Below are 14,066 nucleotides of genomic sequence, written 5' to 3'. Positions count from 1 at the left end.
AAACCAAAACTAAAGTACGCAAAGACGTGACAACTCTTCCGTTGTACGATTCCCAAATGTGGCTGTACCATACCACAACATCACTTTGTATTTGTTTACACCGGAGTCTGCAAACGCCGCTCCGGTACTATGTAAGCCATATTGAGCCTACAAATAGGTGGGAAACTGTGGGATACAAATGTAACAAATAAATAAACTGAACCATGCCAATAGTAATACAGAAACTTATTCATATGTGAAAAACAGATGCTGGGCTTCAAGCGCTACAACTGCCGTCTCATGTATTCTCTGAAACCAAACAGATCCTGAGGATAAGAAAAGGAGAGATTCTGTTACAGCCCATCACAGAGGAGATTTGTATCTGAGTACAAGCACCGAGAGGTGGCTTGTTACATGCCAAATTCCTGTAATCCTCAATCAGGAATTTTCTCCTTGCAGTCTAACATCAAACTTTAAACAAATGCTTCTACTACTATAGACCCTAAATTTAAAACAAAAAGTATTTCAACTTGAAAACACACACACATAGGAGCTCTCTCTACACTGTATTTGTGCTGCATTTTGGGGAGATTTAATTATTTTTATAATGTAAAGTGCCACCAAAAACTGTCCTTTAATAACATTAAATACAAAATTCAATTTCAATGTGTTTCTCATGAAACACAGGAACTAAATAGAAAATTGCCATTTTTTTTATAAGGCGAGTCCATGTTTATGTAGATATCACACACTTTGAACGCTATCCTGACAAAGGTCTGCGTGTAGTTTAACAGCCCACATAATTTTACTCACCAAGGCCCCGATGATCAAAGGTAAATGTGGGCACTCAAGACTACTAGTGCCAGACTAGAGTCCACATTTACCAGCGCACAATGATCAGAAAGGAAGCCCCGCCCAGCGCATCCCAGATTACACTGGGCTGGGAGATGCCATTTGGAAGGCGGTGCTGGAAGGAGGAGGGAGTGTTACTCCCTCCTGAAGGTACGGGGGAGGGGGTTTCGGGGACACTAGGCCACCAGTGCGGATGAAGGTAGGGTTGCCCAATGGGCCACCAGGGCCAGTTTTTGTGCCCTTGCATAAGGGGGGGGGGGGGGGGGGGAGAAGACCTCCTGTATGACAGGTCCGGGTTTTTTGGGAGGTGGGTTTTCACAGCCCAGACCCTGTCAAACAACTTCTGCAGGAGGATTGTGCCTCAGGCACAATCGTCCTGCAGAAGTACCCCCATGACGAAAACTAATGTGTGCATAAATTTGCATGCTATTAGTTTTGATCATGAGGGCCTTAATCCCCTACACTGTAACAGCACTAATTTTCCAGCGCAGTTCGGAACAGCATGGGGGATTTGATCATCAGGGCTCAAGAAACATGCATGTGGTTACTATCTGTATCTGAGAAAAAGGCAGCTTCCACTGGCAGAAAGGAGATTGAGGGAATTGTTTTACATTTGTACAAAGCACTTACTCCTCATCACTCTGATAGAGCTGTTACTTGCATAATTTATGTAAAGGCCTGAAATCTGAACAAGCGTTTTACATCTCACCCAATTCTTTGTTAGCCCTGCTCACAGATTTTTCATTATTGGGATAAAATGAGGAAAAAAAAAAACCTGCATTCAAATCAAGCATCAACACAGGATAAATGACCTTCAGAAGGAAGCTCCCTATTTAGTACAAGTATTAAAATTTGAGGGACTGAGATCATAACCGATACCCTAGCCCATTTGGCAATACTATCCTGAGAGACAAAACTTACTAAAATATAGTAGAGAATTTCATTTCTTTCCATATAGCTGAGAATTCCTCAAAGCGCACGCTGCCACTCTCCTGAAAACGATGGAGCAGCGTCTCACAATCTGTCTTCAGACCTGGGAAATCCATAGTGGCAGGTATTGGCTAGGGGGATGCATATCACTGCAACATGGAAAGGAGAGGACAGCAAGTTTGGTTCAGTACTGAGAAGCAAACAGGAATCAGAGTCCTATAGCAAACAGAACTGAAACCCTCTTTTTCTTCAAATTACATTAGTAGATTGTAGAGAACTGAAAACATAAAGTACTATAAATTAAATTGTACAATACAACAAATCACACATTATATTTGTTTAGCTACAATTAGGAGAAACCAAGTGTACTATTTAATTATTCTAAGAAATTTTCAATGTCTGGGAAGAATCAGCCTCACCAAACTATGGGACTGTTTACAATTTAGCAAGTCCCACAGCCGGTGCATTTGTATCTTGGAAGGTGGCGGACCTCACGCGTCATCTAGATAGGATTTTAGATAGTGCTGGGGAGGAGTCCGCTGTCTTGGTACATGTGGGTACCAATGACATAGGAAAATGTGGGAGAGAGGTTCTGGAAGCCAAATTTAGGCTCTTAGGTAGAAAGCTCAAATCCAGATCCTCTAGGGTAGCATTTTCTGAAATGCTACCTGTTCCACGTGCAGGGCCCAAGAGACAGGCAGAGCTCCAATGCGTGGATGAGACGATGGTGCAGGGAGGAGGGTTTTAGATTTGTTAGGAACTGGGCAACATTCTGGGGAAGGGGGAGCCTATTCCGAAAGGATGGGCTCCACCTTAACCAGGGTGGAACCAGGCTGCTGGCGTCGGCATTTAAAAAGGAGATAGAGCAGCTTTTAAACTAGAAATGGGGGGAAGGCCGACAGTCGCTCAAAAGCGCATGGGTCGGGAAAAGGTATCTTGCAAAGATACCTCACAAACAGGGAAGATAGAGTTTCTGGATAGTGAGGTTGCACAACAGACCGTGGTAGGCCAGGTGCCCTTAAATACAACTAAAGATCAGACAAAAGATGGCAAATCAATAGTGTCAGGTACTAAGCATCATGCAAATAAGAACAACAAACATACTCTGAAATCTCTATATGCAAATGCTAGGAGTCTAAGAAATAAGATGGGAGAGTTGGAATATATTGCACTAAATGAAAAATTGGATATAATAGGCATTACTGAGACCTGGTGGAAGGAGGATAACCAGTGGGACACTGTCATACCGGGGTACAAAGTATATCGTAATGATAGGGTAGACCGGACTGGTGGAGGGGTAGCATTGTATATTAAAGAGAGCCTTGACTCAGATAGATTACAAATTCAGCAGGACACAAATCACACCTTTGAATCACTGTGGGTTGAAATTCCATGTATAAAAGGGAAAAAAATGGTGATAGGAGTGTACTACCCTCCACCTCGCCAGGATGAGCAGGTAGACACAGAAATGATAAAAGAAATCAGAGACGCGAACAAAATGGGCAATGTGATAATAATGGGTGACTTCAATTATCCAAATATATATAAGTACATAAGTACATAAGTAGTGCCATACTGGGAAAGACCAAAGGTCCATCTAGCCCAGCATCCTGTCACCGACAGTGGCCAATCCAGGTCAAGGGCACCTGGCACGCTCCCCAAACGTAAAAACATTCCAGACAAGTTGTACCTAAAAATGAGGAATTTTTCCAGTCCATTTAATAGCGGTCTATGGACTTGTCCTTTAGGAATCTATCTAACCCCTTTTTAAACTCCGTCAAGCTAACCGCCCGTACCACGTTCTCCGGCAATGAATTCCAGAGTCTAATTACACGTTGGGTGAAGAAAAATTTTCTCCGATTCGTTTTAAATTTACCACACTGTAGCTTCAACTCATGCCCTCTAGTCCTAGTATTTTTGGATAGCGTGAACAGTCGCTTCACCTCCACCCGATCCATTCCACTCATTATTTTATACACTTCTATCATATCTCCCCTCAGCCGTCTCTTCTCCAAGCTGAAAAGCCCTAGCCTTCTCAGCCTCTCTTCATAGGAAAGTCGTCCCATCCCTACTATCATTTTCGTCGCCCTTCGCTGTACCTTTTCCAATTCTACTATATCTTTTTTGAGATACGGAGACCAGTACTGAACACAATACTCCAGGTGCGGTCGCACCATGGAGCGATACAACGGCATTATAACATCCGCACACCTGGACTCCATACCCTTCTTAATAACACCCAACATTCTATTCGCTTTCCTAGCCGCAGCAGCACACTGAGCAGAAGGTTTCAGCGTATCATCGACGACGACACCCAGATCCCTTTCTTGATCCGTAACTCCTAACGCGGAACCTTGCAAGACGTAGCTATAATTCGGGTTCCTCTTACCCACATGCATCACTTTGCACTTGTCAACATTGAACTTCATCTGCCACTTGCACGCCCATTCTCCCAGTCTCGCAAGGTCCTCCTGTAATCGTTCACATTCCTCCTGCGACTTGACGACCCTGAATAATTTTGTGTCATCGGCGAATTTAATTACCTCACTAGTTATTCCCATCTCTAGGTCATTTATAAATACATTAAAAAGCAACGGACCCAGCACAGACCCCTGCGGGACCCCACTAACTACCCTCCTCCACTGAGAATACTGGCCACGCAATCCTACTCTCTGCTTCCTATCTTTCAACCAGTTCTTAATCCATAATAATACCCTACCTCCGATTCCATGACTCTGCAATTTCTTCAGGAGTCTTTCGTGCGGCACTTTGTCAAACGCCTTCTGAAAATCCAGATATACAATATCAACCGGCTCCCCATTGTCCACATGTTTGCTTACCCCCTCAAAAAAATGCATTAGATTGGTGAGGCAAGACTTCCCTTCACTAAATCCGTGCTGACTTTGTCTCATCAGTCCATGTTTTTGTATATGCTCTGCAATTTTATTCTTAATAATAGCCTCCACCATCTTGCCCGGCACCGACGTCAGACTCACCGGTCTATAATTTCCCGGATCTCCTCTGGAACCCTTCTTAAAAATCGGAGTAACATTGGCTACCCTCCAGTCTTCCGGTATTACACTCGATTTTAGGGACAGATTGCATATTTCTAACAGTAGCTCCGCAAGTTCATTTTTTAGTTCTATTAATACTCTGGGATGAATACCATCAGGTCCCGGTGATTTACTACTCTTCAGCTTGCTGAACTGACCCATTACATCCTCCAAGGTTACAGAGAATTTGTTTAGTTTCTCCGATTCCCCCGCTTCAAATATAGACTGGGTAAATGTAACATCGGGACACGCTACAGAGATACAATTCCTTGATGAAATCAAGGACAGCTTTATGGAGCAACTGGTGCAGGAGCCGACGAGAGAAGGAAAAATTCTAGACTTGGTCCTTAGTGGAGCGCATGATCTGGTGAGGGACGTTATGGTACTGGGGCCGCTTGATAACAGTGACCATAATATGATCAGTTTTGACATCAACCTTGAAGTAACTGTACACAGAAAGTCAAATATGTTAGCGTTTAACTTTAAAAAAGGAGACTATGATAAAATGAGAAGAACGGTAAAAAAAAAACTTAGGGGGGCAACTGAGAGAGTAAAAACTGTACAACAGGCGTGGACGCTGTTCAAAAATACCATCCTGGAGGCCCAGGCCATACATATTCCGCGAATTAGAAAAGAAAGACGGAAGTCCAAAAGACACCCGGCCTGGTTGAAAAGTGAGGTGAAGGAAGCTATTAGGGTTAAAAGAAACGCCTTCAGAAAATGGAAGAAGGAACCGTCTGAAAATAACAAGAAACAGCATAAGGAGTGTCAAAGCAAATGCAAGGCGCAGATTAAGAAGGCCAAGAGGGAGTATGAAAAAAAGATAGCATTAGAGGCAAAAAAACATAGTAAAAAAATTTTTCGGTATATTAAAAGCAGGAAGCCGGCAAAAGAATCGGTTGGGCCGCTGGATGACCGAGGGGTAAAAGGGGCAATCAAGGAAGACAAAGACGTAGCGGAGAGACTGAATGAATTCTTTGCTTCGGTCTTCACCGAGGAAGATTTGGGTGGGATACCGGTGTCGGAAATGGTATTTCAAGCGGACGAGTCGGAGAAACTTACTGACTTCACGGTAAACCTGGAGGACGTAATGGGGCAGTTCGGCAAACTGAAGAGTAGCAAATCTCCTGGACCGGATGGTATTCATCCTAGAGTACTGATAGAACTGAAAAACGAGCTTGCGGAGCTACTGCTAGTGATATGCAACTTATCCTTAAAATCGAGCGTGGTACCGGAAGATTGGAGGGTGGCCAATGTAACGCCCATTTTTTAAAAAAGGCTCCAGGGGAGATCCGGGAAATTATAGACCGGTGAGTCTGACGTCGGTGCCGGGGAAAATGGTAGAGGCTATTATCAAAAACAAAATTACAGAGCACATCCGAGGACATGGATTACTGAGACCAAGTCAGCATGGCTTTTGTGTGGGGAAATCTTGCCTGACCAATTTACTTCAATTCTTTGAAGGAGTGAACAAACATGTGGACAAAGGGGAGTCGGTTGATATTGTGTATCTGGATTTTCAAAAGGCGTTTGACAAGGTACCTCATGAAAGGCTACAGAGGAAATTGGAGGGTCATGGGATAGGAGGAAATGTCCTATTGTGGATTAAAAACTGGTTGAAGGATAGGAAACAGAGAGTGGGGTTAAATGGGCAGTATTCACAATGGAGAAGGGTAGTTAGTGGGGTTCCTCAGGGGTCCGTGCTAGGACCGCTGCTTTTTAATATATTTATAAATGATTTAGAGATGGGAGTAACTAGCGAGGTAATTAAATTTGCTGACACAAAGTTATTCAAAGTCGTTAAATCACGACAGGATTGTGAAAAATTACAAGAGGACCTTACGAGACTGGGAGACTGGGCGGCTAAATGGCAGATGATGTTTAATGTGAGCAAGTGCAAGGTGATGCATGTGGGAAAAAAGAACCCGTATTATAGCTACGTCATGCAAGGTTCCATGTTAAGAGTTACGGACCAAGAAAGGGATCTGGGTGTCGTCGTCGATAACACACTGAAACCTTCTGCTCAGTGTGCTGCTGCGGCTAAGAAAGCGAATAGAATGTTGGGTATTATCAGGAAAGGTATGGAAAACAGGTGTGAGGATGTTATAATGCCGTTGTATCGCTCCATGGTGCAACCGCACCTTGAGTATTGTGTTCAATTCTGGTCGCCGCATCTCAAGAAAGATATAGTAGAATTGGAAAAGGTGCAGCGAAGGGCGACTAAAATGATAGCGGGGATGGGACGACTTCCCTATGAAGAAAGACTAAGGAGGCTAGGGCTATACAGCTTGGAGAAGAGACGGCTGAGGAGACACATGATAGAGGTATATAAAATAATGAGTGGAGTGGAACAGGTGGATGTGAAGCGTCTGTTCACGCTTTCCAAAAATACTAGGACTAGGGGGCATGCGATGAAACTACAGTGTAGTAAATTTAAAACAAATCGGAGAAAATTTTTCTTCACCCAACGTGTAATTAAACTCTGGAATTTGTTGCCGGAGAAAGTGGTGAAGGCGGTTAGCTTAGCAGAGTTTAAAAAGGGGTTGGACGGTTTCCTAAAGGACAAGTCCATAAACCACTACTAAACGGACTTGGAAAACTCCAAAATTCCAGGAATAACATGTATAGAATGTTTGTACGTTTGGGAAGCTTGCCAGGTGCCCTTGGCCTGGATTGGCTGCTGTCGTGGACAGGATGCTGGGCTCGATGGACCCTTGGTCTTTTCCCAGTATGGCATTACTTATGTACTTATACGTCAATGTCCCTATCATATCTGCCCTATCCCACCTTTCCTCCAGGCTATACGTATTTAGATCTTTCAGCCTCTCCCTGTATGCTCTATAAAGACCAATGGTCATTTTAAAAATCACTTTCTGGACTGATTCCATCCTGTTTATATTCTTTCAAATATGCAATCTTCAGAATTGCACAAAGTAATTCAAATGAGGTCTCACCAGAGGCTTAAAGAGACAATATCACCTCTTTTGCCCGATGGTTATCCCTCTTCCTATCCTGACCCATGCACCTTTCTGACTTTTTGTCATTGCCTTATCTACCTGGTTGGTCATCTTAAAAAAAGAAAAGAAAATCATCCCCAGTTCTCACTTTTCATGCAGAGAACTTCCCTACCTATCACCTCATGCCTCTGGGGGTCAAGTGCTCTCTGTGGCTATAATAATGGTGTCACGGCCACAGAAAGTTTAAGCACTGCCTTAGACAATTTCTTGAGCTTCCCTAGATCCCCATACCTTTCAAGGTATCATCCACAAAAAAAGCAAACCTTAAGCCCTGCTACAGTATCACCAACAAAATTCTGAAAATAACAAGACCAAGAATTTAATCACTGCAGCACTGATAATGCTGCTTCCCTTCTTTGACGCCTTCTACTCAATCAGTTTCTGAACCAACCAGCATTCTAAAGTACCCATATCAGTTTATTTATAAGCCACTTTGTAAAACAGGTCAAAGCCTTGCTGAGGCTACAAAACCTTTTTGTTATAAAAATAAATAAGAATAAGAGAAAAAGGGGATGCCATGGTTTTCAAAAGCAGCTTTAAAAGTAAGGAGTTCAGTTTATATGAAGTACAACAGATTGCAGAAAATAAGATAAGCAAGCAATAATATCTGAAGTAGCTAAGGAAAGCTGGTAATCAAATCAATAAAATAATAATAATAAAAATAAACAAGTGTAAAGGTGGCACTGGGAGACTCAAGAGTGAAGAGGAGAAATATGTAGGGGCTGTATGAGGATAAAATTCAATCACTTAGCAAATATTTCAGTTCTATGTTCACGGAAGGGCCAGGAGTAGAACTGCAGAGAACAAATACAAATAGGAATTGATGCAAGAAGGACTTTGAACAACCTTCAGAAGACTGTGCTAATGAGGAGGTAACTACAAACAGACAAAGGGGAGACCTTTTCAATGCTTTTTTAAGAGTCAGGAGTAATGTAAGAGGATTAGAGATGAGCTGATGTAGTTTCTTGCCACAAAAACTGAAAGTAAGGTGGCTGAAAACTACAAGCTGATTACTCACTGCTGAGGTCTGACTAAATTAATAGAAATCCTACTAAAGGAGGCTTGTGCAGCTTCTGGAATTCAATGGATTACAGGATCTGAGGCAACATGATTTTACAAGAAATAGTCTTTGTCAGATGAATCTGATCAATTACTTTGACTGGGTGACCAGAGTTGGATCTGGAGAGAGCCCTAGATTTCAGCAGTCTTTGACACAGTTCCACATAAGTGACTCAAAGAACTGAGCACTCTCGGTATGGGCCCTAAAGTGACTGATTGGGCCAGAAATTGATGGAGTGGGAAGCAACAAAAGGTAGCAGCAAATGGGAGTTCACTCCAATAAGGGTATTACCAGTGGTTGGTCCTTGAGCTGGTTCTTTCCAACATTTTTGTAAGCAATATTGCAGAAAGGCTGTTGGGTGATATCAAAATCTGAAACAGGATAGACACACTAGAAAGTGCAGAAAACAAGAGGAAGCTTAAGACATGGTCTACTGAAGCTTGATGAATGGTCTAGAATTTTGAGTTGCAAAAACTCAAGGGAGTGGTACAGTATAAGTGGTGAACTACTTGTGTGCACATAAGCACAAGATCTGGGGATGGTTCTTATGGAAAACGTGATGGCAAAAACCCAACAGATACTTTGGTGCATAGGAACAACAAGTGGGTAAAAGGAGGTGATAAAGAGGCATATTTTCAAAGCACTTTGGGAGGCTAAGTTCCATAGGTTTCTATGGAACTTTGGGAGGCTAAGTGCTTTGAAAATATGCCTCAATGCCTCTTCAAGTCTCTGGTGAGATCTCATCTGGAATACTATGTGCAATTCTACAGACAACATCTTCAAAAAGATATGCACTCAATAGAGCCAGAGGGTGGCCACTAAAATGGTCTAACTATGTAGACTTTTGGAAAAAAGGCAAGAGGTGGAAATACAATAGAGAAATTTAAATACCTCAGTGCAGCATAAATGCATAGGAAGGAGATCTCTTCCAACTATCCTGGGGTAACCCCAGTTAGGTTTTCTGGATTCCCACAATGAATATTCATAAGTTAGATTTGCATATAATGGAGGCAATGCTTGCAAATCTACCTCATGAACAGTCATTGCAAATATCCTGAAAGCCTGACTAGCTGGGGTTCCCCCAGGATGGTTTGGGGGCCCACTGCTCTATTACACGGGATCAAAAAATAAGAATGAGAGAGAACTCAAGTAATCTAAAGAAATATTTCTTTAAGTATGGGGTGGTGGATACAGAACAACCTTCCAGCAGAGATGTGGACAGGAAGACAGAATCTGAAGTCACGAAAATCTACAAGTACAAAAGATATCTATGGGAGAATTTAGTAGTTAATATGGCCTATCCTGTCTGCCTACCTAGTTTATCTTTATCTATTGTCGTTTTCTATCTTTCTCCCCTGACACAGTGAAAAGAAACTGATCAGATTCATCCTGCATCGACTGGATTCCAAAAGCTGAATTATTGTCTACTGTAAAAGCCATTCCATTAATTTTTTCATCACCGAGGTTCACAAAGATACCCCGGGATCTCCCGGATCTGTTACGCACCACCTTAACACTGAAGTGCTTCTTTGTTTTGACGGCCGACAAGGATCCCGTGTATCCATCTTTTACCTTTTGCCCGCATTCAGGGATCGCGAGATGGTCTCCCCTCCCAATGATTTGCCATCTCTCCCTGTGTCCTCGTTGCCCGCGATCTCCTTCAACCACCCCCCCCCCCCCCCCCCCCGGCTGAAAGTCATACCTAAGATTGCCCACTAACAATCCCACAGCTCAACTTTCCTTCTCCAGTACCTCCATCCCTCTGATATACACAACTTCAGTCATCTGATTCCCGCCTTGCCGGAAACGGGAAGTTACGTCAGAGGAGAGCGCAGCCAAGGAGGTTTAATAGACAGGGGTGGATGTGAGCCTATCTAGTCCACTGTAAGCAGGGAAGCCAATTTGGTTAATCTCTGTTTCCACTCCCCCCGTTCAGCCGTCATGTGTAGTACACTCAAAACAAAGCGAGCAAAGCGGCTATGAGCTGCTGCATCCACGTTGGCGTTCTTTATTGTTGTCTGTAACAAGTCTAAAGCTGTTTCAATTGGATAGGCAGTGACTTTTTTTGTTGTTGTTGTTACATTTGTACCCCGCGCTTTCCCCACTCATGGCAGGCTCAATGCAGCAGGCAATGGAGGGTTAAGTGACTTGCCCAGAGTCACAAGGAGCTGCCTGTGCCGGGAATCAAACTCAGTTCCTCAGTTCACCAGGACCAAAGTCCACCACCCTAACCACTAGGCCACTCCTCCAAAGGCGGAAGACAAAAGGTGTTTTTTTTTTTGTTTGTTTTTTGAATATCACTTAAATAGAGAGGTGTGGTAGCTGTGTTAGTCCACTCTTAAAGGTTATCAATAGAAATCAAACAAAATAAAACATAGAAAATAAAATAAGATGATACCTTTTTTTATTGGACATAAACTTAATACATTTCTTGATTAGCTTTCGAAGGTTGCCCTTCTTCCTCAGATCGGAAATAAGCATCACCCTCCTCTCACCTACCAGCACCCATCCTGTTAGAATATCAATGAAATGCTTTGATGTCCCCATGCATACCCCCACCCTCCCACTCTGTCAGACTGTCAAAGTAATGCTTTGGTGTTTCTCTTATATGTACTATCTGCTACCACACTTGCTTATTTCCGATCTGACGAAGAAGGGCAACCTTCGAAAGCTAATCAAGAAATGTATTAAGTTATGTCCAATAAAAAAGGTATCATCTTATTTTCTTTTCCATGTTTTATTTTGTTTGATTTCTGACTATTGATAACCTTGAATATCACTAAAACAGCTTTAAAAAAAACTATTATAGCTGGTAGAAACAGCTATTTTAAACTCTGTATTTTGTGCTCATTTTTCTACATTAAAAATTAACTAAATAAATACACTGTATACAATACAGATGTCCAAATTGCAGTGAGGATATCCTGTTTCCTGATGAGTTCATCATAACTGTTGCTGTACTCTACCTTGGGAAGCCTGGTGTTATAAAGCTGATTGAACTAATGCAGCCCATTGGGTTTCTTATATTTTGTTCTTTTTATAACTTAAATGTTTTTATGTCACTTGGTCTCCTGTCTATTAAAACTCCTTGGGTTTAATAGACAGGAGACCAAGTGACGCCTAAACGTTAATTAGGTTGATCTAAGTTTCCCCGGCCGTCATCCCAGTACACTCAAATCAAAAGCAAACAAACCTATGAGCCATTGCATTATTGTCGTTCTTTATTGTTGGTAGCATTTTCCTTTTAATCCCACTTATATTTACAAAAATGCCAGCTTGTGTAGCTACCACGTGCCCCAGGCGGTAATTCCATTTTTGATGTGCATCCAAAACATGCAGTAGTGGCACTTGCCTGGCAGAAATCAGCAGTGTACGCACACTGATGATTACCGCCTGGTTAGCGCGTGAGACCTTACCGCTAAATCAATGGGTGGTGGTAAGGTCTGAGGCCAAACATGGATGAGCTCTGGTTTTAATTTTGCTGCACATCCATTTCCCTCCCTCCCCCCCCCCCCCTTCAAAAGGCCTATTTTGCAGATGTGCTGAAAAATGGATCTGCACACATTCAAAACACATGCCACCAGCACAGGCCATTTTTCGGTGCGCCTTAGTAAAAGAGCCCCTTATTTTGGTTTTTATTTTTGTAACTCTCTTTCCATGCTTTAAAATAGCCCAACAGGCAATCCCACCACTTTATCCATGTAGAGTGAGCTTAGCAATTTAGGGTCCTGTTTACTAAGCCACTAGCATTTATTGCATGTGCTATAGGAATCTATGGATGTCTTTAGCACACAATAGGGTATAAGCAAAGATGGAACCTATAGATAGGTAAGAGAGTAAGAGGAGTTAGAAAGTAAGGTGACTAAAGAAAGCTGCACATGAGGCCAGAGAGATAGTTAACATACAGATAGGTATTTATTTATTTATTTATTTATTTATGTACTTATTGCATTTGTATCCCACATTTTCCCACCTCTTTGCAGGCTCAATGTGGCTTACATGAATAATTTAAAGAAAAGTGCACATGAGGTCAGAGAGATGGTTAAATATTATCTCAGTTAGGGTGTGAGTGGATAAATATGTCCTGCTGCCGTATGTGCAGCCCATGTCACTCCTTCTGTGTGTGAGTGAGACTAACAAACTAGTTACTTCTTCCATTAAAGGCCTGGTTGAAGAGCAAGCTTTCACCTACTTCCTGAAGTAGAGATAGTCTTATGTTAATTGGAACCTTTCAGGGAGTGCATGCCATAGTGTGGGATTTTCCCTTTTAACCACTTTGAATGTAATTTCTTAAAGCATTTTCTGTGTGCAAGTCATATGCTTTTATAAAAAAATGTTTGGAGGTATATGTATGGGTAAGAACACATCAATGTTTCTCTAAGCTGCACAGTCACACACCTTCTCTGTAGAAGTTGTGTACCATTCTTGGCCTGCTGCACAGCTGTTGAACCTGCCCCACCTCCCTCCTCCTGCTGCTATAGACCAGCGGCAAAACAAAGGACAGTCACCGCAGGGCCACACTGTGCATATTCATGGCTGCCAGTCCCTATCCCTCCAATATTGGTTCCTGCTCTGGGGCAGAGCTGGCAGCCGCAAATTTGCACATTGTAGCCTCGCAGTGTTTGCCCTTTGTTTTGCTGCTGTGGTCTTGAGCAGGAGCGGTGGTGGGCGTGAGTTCAGACGCTGGAAGGAAAGGTCAGAGAGAAGGGAAGGGACAGATGCTGGAAGGATGGGGAGGGGCTTCAGACTTTTAAATATTTATTTATGATTTTATGTGAGGAATAAATTTAGACTTTGAGTTTCATCAATCTGCTATTTTGCTGTCCACTTTAGATTTCGCAGACGGTTTGCCCACTTGTTTTCTTGTCACTTCACATTATGCCTAGTACTAGAATTTGGATTTAGATCACACCTTTCTCAGTAATAGCAAGTAACATTTAGGTACAGTAGGTATATATACAGCAGGATATCACGATCTAAATCCCATTCAAACATGATCCCCTTGGCAACCTACAAAAAAACATTAATAGGTAACATGGGCCTCATCAGTCCCAGTATGTTCTTTTTATATGGATGCCAGTGACCTCAGGAACAGTCAAAATCACTGTTCACATGGCCAACAGGAAGATGCTGGACTGGGGAGCTAGTTTGGACTGAGAGCCAAGTGTTAAAGTA

General features: G+C 42.5%; 1 protein-coding gene across 5 annotated transcripts in view; it reads right to left on the bottom strand.

Moving 5' to 3' along the window:
- SNAPC1 (small nuclear RNA activating complex polypeptide 1) overlaps positions 1-10,702 on the bottom strand; it is a 49,427-nt gene extending 38,725 nt beyond the window's left edge. The window contains exons 1-2 of one of the 5 annotated variants that reach the window (XM_030214863.1): positions 10,644-10,702; positions 1,753-1,910 (exon numbers count right to left, since the gene is read on the bottom strand). In XM_030214863.1, the coding sequence (XP_030070723.1) occupies positions 1,753-1,877 (125 nt within the window). In that variant the 5' untranslated portion in view covers positions 1,878-1,910; positions 10,644-10,702. Of the gene's footprint in view, positions 1-1,752; positions 1,911-10,397 lie in introns of all 5 variants that reach the window. The other 4 variants (XM_030214861.1, XM_030214860.1, XM_030214859.1 and 1 more) reach the window with 4 other exon arrangements.
- Positions 10,703-14,066: the final 3,364 nt, after the last annotated feature.

Source organism: Microcaecilia unicolor, chromosome 9, assembly GCF_901765095.1.
Source record: "Microcaecilia unicolor chromosome 9, aMicUni1.1, whole genome shotgun sequence".
In the NCBI taxonomy this organism is placed as follows: Eukaryota; Metazoa; Chordata; class Amphibia; order Gymnophiona; family Siphonopidae; genus Microcaecilia; species Microcaecilia unicolor.
Note: the sequence above shows the minus strand (reverse complement) of the source record. Positions and strands in the feature narration are given on the sequence as shown.